This window comes from Capra hircus, chromosome 7, assembly GCF_001704415.2.
Source record: "Capra hircus breed San Clemente chromosome 7, ASM170441v1, whole genome shotgun sequence".
Classification (NCBI taxonomy): domain Eukaryota; kingdom Metazoa; phylum Chordata; class Mammalia; order Artiodactyla; family Bovidae; genus Capra; species Capra hircus.
In genome coordinates this window covers 95,707,741-95,723,938 of record NC_030814.1, presented here as the reverse complement: position 1 = coordinate 95,723,938, position 16,198 = coordinate 95,707,741, and the positions used below count along the sequence as shown (strand labels likewise).

The 16,198-nt window shown below is 58.9% G+C and overlaps 1 protein-coding gene across 1 annotated transcript; it reads left to right on the top strand.

Moving 5' to 3' along the window:
- ZNF653 (zinc finger protein 653) lies at positions 72–15,117 on the top strand. The gene is made up of 9 exons (XM_018051128.1): positions 72–502; positions 4,354–4,397; positions 6,239–6,454; positions 11,304–11,915; positions 12,057–12,237; positions 12,322–12,433; positions 13,502–13,616; positions 14,340–14,439; positions 14,692–15,117. Exons 1-9 carry the CDS (start codon positions 204–206, stop codon positions 14,867–14,869), a joined length of 1,857 nt encoding a protein of 618 aa, XP_017906617.1. The 5' UTR covers positions 72–203; the 3' UTR covers positions 14,870–15,117.

Genomic DNA, 16,198 nt, shown 5'->3' with positions numbered 1-16,198 from the left:
TACTCAAAAGTTTAACAAGGGATTAAGAAGAGGGAGTTTTTGCAAGCGTTTGTCGCGCGCATGCGCAGCTTCTGCTCTCGGTCTCCTTTTGACGCCGTGGGGCAGTGAGAGTACATCAGAAATTTCCCGCCGGCGCGGAACATGCGCGCCACTTCCGGCCGGGCTCCTAACAACGGGGGAGGCTGGTAACCAGGGAGGGGGGGATGGCGGAGCGGGCGCCGGAGCCCGAGGCGGAGGCGGAGGCTGAGGCGGGCGCAGGCGGGGAGGCGGCCGCCGAGGAGAGCGCTGCGGGCCGCAAAGCGCGGGGCCGGCCACGGCTTACGGAGTCGGACCGGGCCCGGCGGCGGCTCGAGTCCCGGAAGAAGTACGACGTGAGGCGCGTGTACCTGGGCGAGGCGCACGGGCCCTGGGTGGACCTGCGGCGCCGCAGCGGCTGGAGCGACGCCAAGCTCGCCGCCTACCTCATCTCGCTGGAGCGCGGCCAGCGTAGCGGCCGCCACGGGTGAGGGGGCCCGGCCTGAGGGTGGGAGGGAGTGAGGGAGGAGACGCCCCCATCCCCCGCTGAGCCTGGCCCCGCCCCATTTGCCCCCAGGCCCCGCCCATGGCACCTGTGAGCCCCGCCCGGCGGCCCGGTGGCCGGCCTGGGTCTCCGACTGCAGGTCCTGGGACGCGCCTGGCTCGCGGCCCCACCTCCCGTCGCTCCGACTGCCCAATCCTAGGACGCGTCCAGCCTCTCGAACCGCCTCCTGGGCCTTTGGCCCCGCCCCCTAGGGCTCTGGCTGCCCAATCCTGGTGTGGGACCCACCTCCAAGTATTCTAACGGCCCAATCTCTGGAGGGGCGGCCCCGCCCTTCTGAAGCCTCACGGTTCTGAGGTCTCCACTGGCCCCAGGAACCTCAAAGGCCTCATCCCCTTAAACCTCCACAGTGTAGCCTGGGGCTGTGACTGAACATCCCAGGGCTCCCAGCTCTAACCGTCCTGAGGTTCCAGTGACCCACCTGGCATTTCATGGGGTCCACTCCCAGAAACCAAGGCCGCATACTCCCAGAGGACCCCTTACAATCCCTTAACCTCTTGGCTCTTGAGGAACACATCTGCCTAGGGAGACTCGGGTGAAGAGGAAACCCCAAGTTAGTTGCTCAGGTGGAGGGCAGAGGTCTTTATGGAACCTTGGTCTTAAAAATGACCTATAAGGAAGGAATTTTTCTCTTTCTGCCTTATAGGTTGATATGATGATTAAATGAGTTAAATTACACCCAAATGCTTAGAACAGTGCCCGGAACATAGTGAGCTGTCCGGATATTAGCTGTTACAATGTTTGTTTCCTATCGCAAGCAATGCTGCAACAAAACCCTGATCTGCCCTGGTTTTCACTTGTATACATTCACACATTTCTCTCAGAGGAGATTCTGGGGATCAGGAGTCAACCAGAACCTGCTGAATTATACCCACTCCCTCCGCAGGGTAGCAGGCTGGCTTACATGCCCAAGAAAGAGCAGGGCAAGAAATGCTAGGAGCTTATACAACTTTAGGCCAGTGTCACAACTACTTGGAGTTTCTGATTTAGTTAGTCTGGGTAGAGTTGCAGATCCTATATTTTTTCTGAAGAGCTGAAGCTGTTTAGCTGGAGTTGAGAACCGCTGGCCAGAGGGAGCCTCAGGAGGTTCCTAAGCTGAAAGTGATGTTTCCAGAAGCTTGTCTGGCCGAGCTGCAGCTGTGTGGGCCTGCAGGACTGGGGCAGGGGCACTGAGACACCCAGGCTGTGTGTGGTGTGGCAAAACCTGGCCTCAGGGCACGCAACATATGAGTAATCCAGAAAATACACTCAGGGAAGTTTCTTCTTTTAACCTGCATGGCATTTCTGTGTGGGAGGCACTGCAGTTATCCCCACTTCACAGATAAGAAAACTGAGGCCCAGAGGGGACAAAACCTGCTTGAGATTACATAGGCAGTCAGTAGCAAAGATGAGACTTGAACTCCAGTCTGAGTGACACCAAGCCTGTCTCCACCACGAAGTGAAGTTCCCAGCACCCCAGCCATGGTGAGGCTATGAATGGGTGGAAGTGGTCGTGGGTGTTTAGATTTGGGTTTGGGTGAGAATTGAGGCAACCAGCCTGGCCCTTTGGAGAGGAGGTGGGGCCATGGGAGGGCATAGAGGCTCCTGGGATGGGACACTGGGGCACAGATTCCTGGGCAGAGCCTGGGCAGGAGGGATAGAGGAGCTCAGAGGAGCTGTTCTGGGACCAGACTTGGTGTATAGGAGCTGAGACATGTCATCAGGCTGGACAAGGGTTAGAGAGGGTGGGCATTGGAGCTGAAGAGAGACCCTAGACTGGCTGTCAGGATATTTGTGGCAAGAGGGTGGTCCCAGCCACAGTAAGGAGACCAGTGTCCCAGGTCCTGGCTCTGTGACAATATTGAGACTCATAATGGTCATCATTGGGCTTCCCAGGTGGCTCAGTGCTAAAGAATCCACCTGCAATGCAGGAGACTTGGGTTCAATCCCCTGGAGGAGAAAATGGCAACCCACTCCGGTATTCTTGCCTGGGAAATCCCATGGACAGAGGAGCCTGGCGGGCTAGAGTCCATGGGGTTGCAAAAGAACTGGACACGACTGAGCAACTAAATAACAATGTGATCATCATCACCATTTGCTGAGTGAATAATTACCAAGCTCTTTATAATGCCTATAATGTCGTGCCAACCCCGTGAAGAAGGTACTGTTATGAGCCCCACTACAGATGGGTAAACTGAGGCACAGGGAGGCAGGGTTGCTCACCCACTGTCCCAGAGCCTGCTGCTATGGTTTAGATGAGGAAAAGCAGAGAAGCAGTCTGAATCAGGTGGGCAGACCCTGAAGCATGGTGGCAGGAAGGTGGAGGGAGGCCCTGGCCAGTCCAGGAGAGATCGCTCTAAAGCATCTCAGAATGTGTGCTAGACCGCAGCTGGGAGGCCCACATGGGGTCAGGAATCTGCTTGGCAGATCTGGTGGCCCTCCTGGTTTAGGAGACCATGGGGTCCCCCCGCCTTTGGGCTCCCCCAGGCCATGGCCCACGGGGGCACACAGTCAGTGTGGGGACCCAGGCAGGGCAGGGGAAAGCTCTGGAGGCAGGTGGACACAATAGCATGGCCTTTGGGCAGGACCCTCGTCGAGTAGGCCATTAGGGCCAGACCGTCTCCCCAGGACTCTGGTCCAGCCTCAGGGGCAGAATGTGTAGGACCTTGGATGGGGCTGTCTGAGGTCAAGTCTATGATGGTGCTATTGGGTAGCAACTGACTACAGACTCAGTGGCTTTAAAATTACACAGATTTATGATCTCACATTTCTGTAGGTCAGGTGTCTGGCACATTGTAGCTGGATCCTTAGCTCAGGGTCTCAAGGCTGAAATCAAGGTATCAGCCTGATATGCCATTGTCACCTAGAGGCTCACCCAGGGAGAGACCTGCTTCTAAACTTGCTCAGAGCTTTGGCAGAATCCATCTCCTCGGGGCTGTATGGCTGTGGTTCCTGCAGTCTTGCTGGGCCATTTTCAGGTCCTGGCCCCTCACAGGCCCCCTTGCTTTCTGTCTCCAGTCTCTGGCTTCAGGCCCCCTTGCTCTCTGTCTCCATTCTCTGGCCTCAGGCCCCCTTGCTCTCTGTCTCCATTCTCTGGCCTCAGGCCCCCTTGCTCTCTGTCTCCAGTCTGTGGCTTCAGCAGTGCATTTATTATTGTTATTAGTTTTACTCATTTACTTTTGGCTGTGCTGGGTCTTCGTTGCTTCAGGGGCTTTTCTCTAGTTGCGGAGAGTGGGGACTGCTCTCTGGCCGTGGTGTGTGGGCTTCTGCCGTGGCCCCTCTTGTTGCAGAGCACAGACTCCAGAGTGCACAGGCTTCAGTAGCTGCAGCACATGGGCTCAGCAGTTGCGGCTCCCAGGCTCTAGAGCACAGGCTCAGTCGTTGTGGTCACAGGCTTATTTGCTCCACAGCATGTGGGATCTTCCCGGACCAGGTTTCCAACCTGTGACTCCTACACCGGCAGGCAGAGTCCTCAGCGTTGAGCCAGCAGTGCACTTTTAAAGTCTCCCCTGCTTAGGTCAGGCTCCTCAAATAAACTCCCTCTTGATAAGCCTACTTCCCAGTCTGGGGACCCTGGGCGGGCGGCCTCATGCTGAGGGCCTCAGTTTCCCACTCTGTGAGGTCAGTGATGATGGTAGACCCCACTCCAGGGCAGCAGAGCCCAAGTGAAGCCACCGTGGACAGCAGGCCAGGCCCAGGAAGCAGAAGCTTCCATGCTGCCCTACACGAGCAGGATTAGGGTCTCACCATCATCAGTCCCCAGGGTCACTCCCCACTGCCTCCTCTCTCTGTTACAGGAAGCCTTGGGAGCAAGTCCCTAAAAAGCCAAAGCGGAAGAAAAGTAAGTAGGGCTGCAGCCAGGGTGGGGGTGGTGATGGGAGTAAGTGGCTTTGTGGCTGGTTCCCACCCTCCCTCCCTCGCAGATGGTTTATGGAGGGCCCACGTGTGCCAGGCACCGTGTGAGATGGGGCAGACTCAGCCCTGCCCTCCCAGAGCCCACAGTCTCACAGGAAAGATGGGGAGGGTGGGGGCAGGCCAGGCAGGCCTGGGGTGGGGATGTAGGGGCATCAGGAGGCCCAGAGGAGAGTCCTGACCCAGCCTGGGGCTTGGGTGGGAGTGAGGCCAGGAAGGGTCGGAGGCAGCCTGAACCAGTGCTGTGCCCAGCGGGAGTGCTCTCATTGCCCCCATCTGACCCAGAAAGGCTGAGTCACTGCCCAAGCTGCACAGCTAGAAAGTGGCCAGGCCAGACCGCAAACCCAGGTCTGTGCATCTCCCAAGGGGTCCCGTCCGCTCCTTGCTCTCCTGCCCGGTGCGTGGGAGTCAGCCAGGGAGAAGCCAGGCAGAGCAGAGGGAACTGTTTGTGCCCCAGCCTACAGGGCGTGTGGTGTGCCAGGCTCGAGGGGAGCCGGGTGTGGGCTGTTGAAACAGAGGCTGGAGCTCCTGGTCCCAACCCCCTGGCCAAGACCCCGAGCCGTGGGGCAGTGGGCCTTAGGCCACATCCAGCAGGGTGAGGGCCTGTGGTCCAGGGACATCCGTCTGATGTCAGTGAGCCCCTCCCCTTCCCCTTCTCATGGTCAGACGCACAAGCTGAGCTAAGACCGTGACTCCCAATCCCAGAGGAGATAAGGAGGCAAGTGCTGGGTGGGAGAAGTGGCTGCTGGTGGTACCCCATGATCATCACTGGGTTGGTGGCCCCAGCACCATCCCTAGCCCCCAGGACCTTTCCTAGACCCCCTCTTCATCCCCCAGCCTGGGAAGTCAAGGGCACACCTTCCTCCCCGTCGGCTGCAGGATCATCACAGGAATCTTAGGTACCATTACCTGTCTTGGGCCCTATCGATGTCATCACTCCCTGCCTCCGGCAGCCCTTAGGAAGTGGGGACCATTATCCTCCCCCTGCCCAGAAGGGGAAACTGAGGTTCAGAGAAGCTGAGTGGCTTCTGGGAAATGGCAGAGCTGGGATTTTAGCCCAGGCAGTCCAGCTCCAAGGGCGAGGGGCAGGGCAGGTGTCTGGAGGAGGAGGGCAGAACCCTGGCAGAGGCCCTAAGGCGGGACCATGCTTCTGTAGGTGAGGATCTGGGAGGAGGCCCTGAGCCTAGAGTGGAGTGATCAGGGGAGCAGTGGGAGGAGGTGATGGCGGGAGGTGACAGGGCAGGACATGCAGGGCTTGGGAAACCTCGGGCAGGTCTTTGGCTTTTACCCCTGGTGAGATGGGAGCCCCGGTAAATTCTGACCAGAGAAGGGTGGTGACTTGGCCCAAGTGTTCAGAGGTGCCTTCTGTCAGCCGTGGTGGGTAGGGGCAGAGGTGAAAGCTGGGAGAGCAAGGTGCAGCGACTGAGCTGGGCAGGCAGGAGACGCTGAGCTGATGAGGACGATCCTAACTGGAACCGGCGGCTGACAGTTGCCGCGCACCTGCCGGGCACCAGGCTTTGTCGTGTATAAGACACAACTCCAACAGTGGGGACAGTCCCTGGGTAGCCTCTGTTGTCTCCAGGGCAGGTCTCACGTTTCTGAGCCTCAGTTTCCTCATCTGTGTACTGGGGACAGGCCCGGACAGGACTCAGGAGGGTGTCTTAACCTCTGGGGAGCCGTAAGGCTGAGGATGGTTCTGGGGGCCCCGCTGCTGGGCGGGGTTGGGGGGCAAGCACTGCCCCTCACGCTGCCCCGCGCCTGTGTGTGCAGGGCGGCGACGCAATGTGAACTGCCTGAAGAACGTGGTGATCTGGTACGAGGACCACAAGCACCGCTGCCCCTACGAGCCGCACCTGGCTGAGCTGGACCCCACCTTCGGCCTGTACACCACAGCCGTGTGGCAGTGTGAAGCTGGGCACCGCTACTTCCAAGACCTGCACTCCCCTCTGAAGCCGCTCAGCGACTCGGACCCTGAGAGTGACAAAGGTGGGTCTGCTAGGGGAGCAGGGAGGGCGCACCATGGCCTGCGGGGTCTGGGGCTCTGCCAGCATCAGGCCAGCATCACAGACCTCACAGCAAGTAACATGGCCCTGGTGTTGGGTGATCTTGCCGTCCTTGAGCCCTTACAGAGCCCAAGGGCTGGTCCCCATTCTGCGAAGGGACCACCAGGGCATGGCGCAGTGTGCCCAAGATCAGGGGCAGGCAGGGCTGGGATTCAGGAACCCAGCTCAGCGGCTGGAGGGACTGGCAGGTGCTGGGCCTCTCCTGGCCTCTTTGTTCTCCTTTACTTCCTCCACCTTTTTCTCAGGAACCTCATTCTCTTGCCCTCCCTGTGCCCCATTCTCTGCTCTTGACCTTTCTCTGATCAAGAAGACCAGAGACCCACTTTCCCTTCCTATCTTTCTGTATTTCGTCCTCACTCTTTCTGCCCCCTACATCATCTCGTGCCTTTTTCCTCTTCCCCCGCACTGTCTCTCCTCCATCTCACTCCCCTTTTCATCCCTTTATCCCTCCCCCACCACTGGCCCTGCGTGCTCATCTCTCACTGCTCCAGTCCTTCACCTGCCATTCCACACCGCATGCATGCGCACACACACACACACGTGAGCCAGCGGCCTGCTCAAGACTAGGAGGGCCCCGTTGGCTCTGGTGGGGGAGCAGAGGAGACGTTGTGGGTGGTGAGGGGCTGCCCACCTGCCTCGGGCTTGGCACTAGAAGGAATCTGGGGCCCACTGCCAGGCACCCTGCTGGAGCTGAGGGTGGGGTCAGCCACCAGGGCTGGCAAGCATCTCTGAGCAGGTGGCGTCCCAGCTGGCCAAGGGGAAGCCGTGGGCGAGAGGTGTTCCGGGTGGGCACCCCGGCCAACGGCTGTCCCATGGTGTGTCAGCCAGGCTCCCAGAGAGCAGCCAGCCCCGTGGCCATCTTGTCCTCCTAATGCCAGGCCCTGCCCTGAACCACCCGGGCCCCTCCCCACTCCTTCGTCATTAGCAGTTGAGGAAACCAAGGCTCCTGGGAGTCACGTGACTGGCCCATCTGGCTCTGAATCTGGCTAGGTTGGGGGTGGTACCCAGAAGGGTCCCTTGATGGCCCAGCCCAACTGTGACACCAGTGGCTTCTGGGTCTGGGCTCTCAGGAATGAATCCTGGGAGCAGTTGGCCAGGTCTGTTGTGAGCGCTGGCCGGCGGGGAGGGGGAGGGAGTGGCTGTGTCCCTGTGCCAGCCCGGGCCCCTCAACAGCACCCTTACCAGCTCTCTGCCAAGGGTGGACCTCCTACCAGGACCACAGGATGCTGGTGGGTGTACGGCCAATTCTGTCATTAATGTCATTATTAACTGGCAAGAAGTCTAGTGTCCACTTAACAGCTGGACATTGTCATTGGGGATCCAGGCACATGCCCTGTCCAGGCCCCAACTCTCTAGGAAGCTGCCCCCACTCCAGGGTGGAGCCACAGGGCTCAGTCTACCCTAAAGATTACAGAGTGTTAGAAGGAGGAGCAATTGGGACTTCCTTTGTGGTCCAGCAGCTAAGACTTCCTTGCTACCAATGCTGGGGACCTGGGTTCGATTGCTGGTGAGGGAGCTAGCTCCTACATGCTGCGACTAAAGGTCCTGAGTGCTGCGACTAAAGGTCCTGAATGCTGCAACTAAGACCCAGTGCAGTCAAACAAGTAAATATTTATTTTAAAAAAGGGGGCAATCCCCCTACCCTACTCCTGCTGCCGCCTAGGGATGAGTCAAGGATGGGTGGGGGAATATTATTATTCTATAATAACTATGATGGGAAACACTGATGAGGTGCTTACCATAACCCCTACTGTCCTATTTACTCATTTAAATATCCCCAAACACCCCCTGGGTAGGTGCCAAGTTAGCCCCAGGCTCAGAGAGGTTAGCAGGCACCCCCACTTTACACAGCTGGAGGAGTGGGCACTGGGATCCCCCTCCAGAGCCTGTATTCTCCACGTGACCCTCTGGGACTGTAGATGTGATATGTAGTACCCAGACAGTATACCCCAGCTGTGTCTCGAGTGAGTAGCTGAAGGGGCAGTCATTCATTTGCCCAGTCCCCAGTTTCTTCCTGTGTGTGGACATTAGTACCAAATGCCTGGGTAAGATGCCCGGCCCCCTTGGCCTTCATCACAGCCTTGGTCTTGGATTCCCTCATTCTTACAAACTTGAGCTCAACGTGGACCAATCAGCTGGTACCCTGTGCACAGGGACAACCCCCCCCCCCCATCTGTTTACCGTCTAGAGAAGCAGACAGTAAACAAGATAAACAAGTAACACCGAGAGTGAAGTGGAAGTTGGCAAGTATTGGGGAAAAAACAGGAGAGAAAAGGGTGCAATTTGAAACAAAGTGGTCCAAGGCATCCCTGAAGAAATACCACTTGAGGAAGGTTGTGATGGAGGTGAGGGAGGAGCCCACACAGGCATCTGCAGAAAGAGGATTTGGCAGAGCGAGTGGCCAGTGCAAAGGTCCTGAGGCAGAAACCTGCCAGCATCTCCAGGTATGGAAAGGAGGTCAGTGGGGCTGGAGAAGAGGTGACGAAGGCAGATTGCGGGCTCTGTGGCCATGGAAGAGTTTGGCTGCTATGCCAAGTCAGTTGGGAAGGGCATTAACTGAGGTAAGGCCAGAGGCTGACACAAATGCACCGTACCTCCTGTGACCTGACACAGCTCACTTCCACTCTCGTTCCACTGGGACTCAGCTGTATTGCCACACCTAACAGCAAAGGCTGCTGGGACATGTAGTCCACCAGGTGTCAGGAGGAAGAGACGGGGGTGAGGGGCGCACAGTGGGGTTGTTCGGTGAGCAGCTGGCCTGTCTCTTCCACGGGAAGCAATGAGCAGATTCTTAGAAAGGGAGGTGACCTAAGCACGTGTTTACAGGCTCCCTCTGACCCTGAAGACAAGACAGGCTTAGTGGGGGACAAGGATGGGAGCAGGGGCACCCAGGAGAAAGAAGTGCATGTTCTGGGCTGGTGGGACTCTGCCCAGGATTTGCAGGGCAGGGATAGGAGAAGCTGCCTGCCTGGGGATGTATTTTGGAAGCAGGGCCAACAGATTTTGCTGACAGATTGGAAGTGGGTGTGAAAGGGAGAAGTCAAGAAGAGCCCCAGGACTTTGGCCTGAGCAACTGGACAGGCATAGCTGCCACTGGCTTAGATAGGGATGTCTTTGAGCCTTTCTCTGAGGGGAGATTCAAACCAGAATCTGAGACACCCATAAGACCCAAACACACACGAGAGAGAGCAGTGGAGGACGCAGTGAGGTGTGACAGTCTGCACCTCCACAGGAGGTTCAGGTGAGAACTGTCCACCGGAGGCACCAGGCTATGGGGAGAGATGGCACTATAATAAAAATAGATGCAGGCAGACCTAGGCAACATTGCAGATTTGATTCCAGACCACCTCAATAAAGCAAATATCAAAGTAAAGGGTGACCCATGAGCTTTTTGGTTTCCCAGTGCATGTAAAAGTTATGTTTACACTAAACTGTGATCTGTTAAGTGTGCGAGAGCATTGCAGGGGAAAAGAAAGGTACATTCCTTAATTTAAACATACTTTATTGCTGGGGAATTCCCTGGCAGTCTAGTGGTTAGGACTCTGATCCCACTGCAGAGGGCATGAGTTTGATCCTTGGTTGAGGAATTAAGATCCCGCATGCCACACACCTGGGGAACAGTCCAATGAAGTGACTCACGGAGGAGCCCCTAGATAGCTTTAGGATGGGAACCTGTCACTAGTGGCAGCTCTCAGCCCTGCCCCCAGCCCCCAGAAGCAGATGGGAGCTGGAGAAAGTGAAATTCACTCAGTTGTGTCCAACTCTTTGTGACCCCATGGACTGTAGCCCGCCAGGCTCCTCCATCCATGGGATTCTCCAGGCAAGAATACTGGAGTGGGTAGCCATTTCCTTATAAAAACTTCTGGGAATTGCCTGGTGGTGCAGTGGCTGAGACTCTGTGCTTCTACTGCAGGGGGCGCAAGTTCCATCCCTGGTCAGGGAACTAAGATCCTGCACGCCCTGCAGCACAGCCAATAAATAAATGCATAAAGTTTTAAAAACTCTTTTAAACAGTGAGGTTCTGAGAGCTTCCAGGTTGGTGGACATGCTGAGGTGCTGGGAGACTGGTATGTCTGTAGAGAGCCTCGCAGCTCCATGACGGGCCCCCCACACACACACACATACTTACCTTGCCCTGTGTTTTTCTTCCATCCTGCAAATGCTGAGATGTATCCTTTATAATAAAACTGTAATCAGAAGCAGATCACTTTCTTGAGTTCTGTGAGTTGTTCTAGCAAATTATTGAAACTGAGCAGAGGTCTGCCGGAACCTCCTCTTTATAGCCGGAAGTATGGGTGATCTGGGACTTGTGACTGGTATCTGAAGTGGGGTCAGTCTTGTGGGACTGAGTTCTTTAACGTACGGGGTCAGACGCGGTCTCCGGACAGATGGTGTCAGAACTGAATCCAATTGTTGGACACCTGGCTGGTGTCCAGGAGGAGGGCGGTGTTTAATGCGGCCAGCCCAACCAATGCGCTGGGGTGAGTGGAGAGCTGAGGAGAAGCCCCAGCGAGAGCTTGCCAGGCCCATAAGAACAGAAAAGGCTGAAAAGGAGCCACCGGGAGGAGCTAGGAAGCCTGAGTGTGGATCTGGGGGCTGAGGCAGGGGAGTATCCCAAAGTGCAGGGGCAACAGTGGAGGATATGGGACTGAGCTGACCACTCTTACAGGGGAGTGGCAGTGCCCAACCCCTGGGGCCGGGGGGCTTCCCACAAATACCAGCTGCTGCTGTTGTACACTGTTGTAACCATCCCCTCTCCTCTGTCACCACAGTGGGCAATGGCCTGGTGGCCGGCAGCTCTGACTCGTCCAGTTCCGGCTCTGGCTCTGACTCCGAGGAGCCCCCCGAGGGCCAGCCAACCAAGGCGACAGTAGCCACGGCAGCAGTCACACCCACCAGCCCGGCAGGCAGCAGTGGGCTCATCACACAGGAGGGCGTGCACATCCCCTTCGACGTCCACCACGTGGAGAGCCTGGCCGAGCAGGGCACCCCACTATGCCCCAACCCGGCCAGCAGTGGGCCGGAGGCCCTGGAGACAGTGGTGTGCGTGCCCGTGCCCGTACAAGTGGGCCCGGGTCCCGGCACCCTTTTTGAGAACGTGCCCCAGGAGGCACTGGGTGAGGTGGTAGCCAGCTGTCCCATGCCAGGCATGGTGCCCGGGTCGCAGGTGATCATCATCGCCGGCCCCGGCTACGACGCCCTCACAGCCGAGGGCATCCACCTCAACGTGGCAGCCGGCAGCAGTGCCCCCGGAGGGGGCCTGGGCGATGAGGTGCCCTGTGCCATGATGGAGGGCGTGGCTGCCTACACACAGACAGAGCCAGAGGGTGGCCCACCCAGTACCATGGACCCTGCTGCCATGACAGGCATTGAGACCAAGAAAGGTCTGGGGGGGCCATGCCAGTCCGGGGGCTGGAAGGGGGGCACATTGGGACCTGGCGAGGGGAGGGCGAGGAGTGACCCCAGAATGAGCTCCTCAGTAGCCTTAGTCCCCATGGGCACTCACTCTGTGTCCACCCCCATAGAGAAGGAGGACCTGTACGTGCTTAAGAAGGAGGAGAAGGAGGAGCTGGTGGCCCCTGAGATGGCTGAGCTGGCTGCGACGGTGCCTGAGAGCGCCGAGCCTGAGGCCGAGGCTGACGGGGAGGAGCTAGAGGGCAGCGACATGTCCGCCATCATCTACGAGATCCCCAAGGAACCCGAGAAGTGGGTGCCAGGGTGCGCGGGGGCAGGGAATAGGAGCAGCTCCCGGGGCAGGAGCTCCAACGCCACAGGCTCCTCTCCCTCTAGGAGGCGGCGGAGCAAGAGGTCGCGGGTGATGGACGCCGACGGCCTGCTGGAGATGTTCCACTGCCCCTACGAAGGCTGCAGCCAGGTCTACGTGGCCCTCAGCAGCTTCCAGGTGAGTGCCCCACCCAGGTAGGCCTGGCAGGGCTGCCTGTGCAAGGCGTCTGGGCACTGTGGCTCATGGGGCGAGGCCTCCAGGTGCCACTGGCCTGTCTCCCATGCACCCACCTGGCCCCAGCTGGTCTCAGCCTCACCACAGAGAGGCAGGCATTGCCTCTGTGCCTCCCACTCCTCCTCCAGCCCCGCCCATCCTGCCTCCTTTGGCCAGCCACTGCCTCTGCACACCCTATATCCTGCCTGGCCCCAGGGGCTCCCCCCACACTCCCCCTCTTCCAGTACCTGAACTCTCCCCACCTCTGCCCAGGCCACCCTGTCAGCTCAGGGCGCCTTCTCTCCAAGCTTAACTCTGTGTGCCCCTCTGCCAGGAAGCCCACCCTACTTCCCTCTTCACCCCCGTCACTCACTGCACTACCAGGACATACCTGCAGTGTGCCCCCTGGGGTCTGGAGAGGGTGCCCTGAGAGCAGAGACGGAGTTCCATCACAACCCCACTCCTGGCTCAGGACATGGCTCCAAGAGAACTCTGAATTTGCCAAGTCATGTTTTCATTAAGCACGTATTGAGGCCCGTCTGTGTGCCAGGCCTGGTGCTGCACGCTGGAGTGGCTGTGCCAGTGAGTTAAAGAATGAAAGAACAAAGGAATGAATGACTTGGGGGCTGCCTGCTCCAGGCTCTGGGGGCAGCTCAACAGCACAGAGTCCCTGTGGGGCTGACAGCCCTGGACTCCAGTCCTAGCCCTGTCACTGCCCACCTGTAAGACAAGACCAAACCGCTAAGCCTCCAGAGCCTCAGTTTCCCCATCCACAAGCTGGGCTGGTGGCAGCCCCTTCCCGTGGTTCTGACGTGGTTCTGATGAGGCTGACCGATGCTCTAGCCCAGAGCCTGGCTGGAGCAGGTGCCCAGTTAAGCTGCTCTTTGATCTCAGTTGTGCCCTGGGCCCCGGCTTGGATCTGGGAGTCCCTCCCAAGGGCAGGGGCAAGCCCCAGCTGGCCCCCATCTGTCCCCACCCTGCAGAGCTCCGAGGTGGGACTGTGGCACCCACTCCTGCCCCTCTCCCCCCCAGAACCACGTCAACCTCGTGCATCGGAAAGGGAAGACCAAAGTGTGCCCTCATCCTGGCTGCGGCAAGAAGTTCTATTTATCCAACCATCTACGGCGGCACATGATCATTCACTCAGGTCAGGCCCAGGGCCTGGGTGGCAGCTTGAGCGGCAAGCAGGGGGCCCTGGGCCTGGAAGCCAGGGCTGGGAGCAGGGTGCAACCTGGGCCTGGGGCTGCTTCTCTCAGAGCCGCCTCCATGTCCACCGCAAGGGCTGGTGTGAGATGGTGGAAGTAAAGCAGTTCACTGGGCACGTCCCCAGTGGCCAGTAAGCTGGAGCTGCATGGCCACAAGGACACCTGCTATTATGAGTCATGTGTAGCTGGGCAGGGGCTGGCTGCCTCTGCCCTAGCTTAGCCTCTGGGCTCCCCACTTCCGCAAGCAATGCTCATGTGGGAGCTGTTTCAGGACTGAGCCAGGACACTGAACCACCCCAGGGTAGGGAAGTGGACTGGAGACAGGATTTCTGTTGCGTCTGCCTCAAGCACCTCACTGACCAGGTCATAGCATATAGGTTCGTGGGGAGCGGTGGTGCCTCCCCACGTGCCCAGCGGGAGGGCACGGCTTCAGATTTTTCGAGAAGCCGGAACTTTGGATTTTTATGTGAAATCGCCCCAATAGGTGAAATATTCGGGTCAAACTCAGGCCCACTGTGGCTTGGCAGTTTGCGTCCTGTGCGCCTGAGGGATCCGAGTTCAGATTCTTGCTCTGCCCAATTGCCTTCCTTGGCAGCCTCCGAGCCTCCTGCGAGGATGAATCCGCGCTTCATCTTAGCTGCCTTAGTTATCCTAGTCTTCTTCAGGTGTCCGCGAGTTCACCTGTGAAACCTGCGGCAAGTCCTTTAAGAGGAAGAACCACCTGGAGGTACACCGGCGCACGCACACGGGCGAGACGCCTCTGCAGTGAGTGACAGGCCGGAAGGCGGGGGGCCCGCCCAGCGCAGTGCCTAAGGCGGGTGACGCCCCCAGCGTTGCCTCTGGGGTTTCAAGAGTATCCCCAAGTGGCCCCGCCCCTTTCTGGGCCGGCCCCGCCCTAGTGGTTGGGCCCCGTCCCCGAGGCGAGACGACCCCTCCCTGGTGCTGCTCTTCGGCCCCACCCACTCTGACCCCCGCCCCACCCCACCCCCCCCGTGCCTCCTGCGGGCTCTCCCCCAGGTGCGAGATCTGTGGCTACCAGTGCCGACAGCGCGCATCGCTCAACTGGCACATGAAGAAGCACACGGCCGAGGTGCAGTACAACTTCACTTGCGAGCGCTGCGGGAAGCGCTTCGAGAAGCTGGACAGCGTCAAGTTCCACACGCTCAAAAGCCACCCGGACCACAAGCCTGCCTGATCCGCCCCGACCACTGAACGCCCCTATTTATTCGTCCGATTGGACACCATGCCTGGGCCTGTCAGGGCCGGGACATCCGCGGGGGGCCGCCCGGACCGCGGGCCGGAAGGAGGCGCCCCTGCTCCGCTCTAGGGCTGGGCCCCCGGGGCAGGTCCCCCACCCCCGCCCGATTTCTGGAGCTGGCCCCTAAGGTTGCACTGCTGGAACTGTGTCGAGAGAAGAGCGAGATTAAAGAGCCAGAAAGGAGATGTTCTTCCCTAGGCTTGATTATTGGGGGAAGGCGGGTGGGCCCCTCTCTTGTCTCCAGCCTGGTCCTTTCCTGAGCAAGGCGGAAGCAGACAGAACCCTTTCCTGTCAACCTCCCCTCTGCCTCGGCTACCTGGGCCTGGCAGGCCTGTCCACTCCCTCCTCTGACAAGGTCAGGGATGGAATGTTGGGGCCCTGGAAGCTATTGAACATCTCTCAGTACTCGGGATCTGACTCCCTCTCTTAATTCTTATCAGAGAACACTCATTCCTCACTCGGAGTGCACAGGGACCAGTTGGGGAGATGTTCAGTAAACCCCTACGTTAAACATCAACAGCTGTGAGAAGCGCCGCACAGAAAGTAGAATGATAATTAGTTTCTGGGGCTGCTGTTTAGGTTGGTGGTCGGGGGGCGTTGAGGGGCTCTCTAGGGTGGTGGCATTTAACCAGAGTGATAAAGGTTCCATCCCTGAAGGAAGCCGGAGGAGGCAAATGCCCAGTGGAAGGAACAGCCAATGCCAAAGCCCCGAGGTAGAACTGGGCTCGGCGTGTTCCTGGAACAGGAAACCACTGGGGGTGGGGAGGGATTTGGCAGCGGCAGGGCGGCTGCCTTGGCCCCATTTCCCAGAGGAGGATGCTGAGGCGGCCGCCTCCTCAATGCGGGCCGTCAGGGAGAGGGATGGGGAGCGATTCCAGGCCACGAGGCCGCCAGGTGGCGCGCAAGCCGCGTGGGCCCTGGTGGCCGCAGCCACGTGACTCCGGGGACCGCAGCCGCGAGCCGGGGCACGTGCCCGGGGGAGCCCTGTGGCGCCACGCGCAGATTGGCCCCGCCGGTTCCTCACCAGTTCGTGGGGGCGGGGCCTCAGCTGGGCCTCATTTTATTCTTCGGACTGGGAGCTACCCCAGCCGGGGATAGATGAGTCGGCGAGGATGAGCGAGTCCGGCTGCTGAGGCCGCCCCCGCGAGCCTCCCCGCGAAGCTCAGCCTCCTTCGCTATCCCCGCACAACCGGGAGCCAGCAGTTTCCATGGGAACTGCAGCCGGGTCTGCGCGCCCAGAAGTAGCCTTCCCGTCACTAGCTCAGT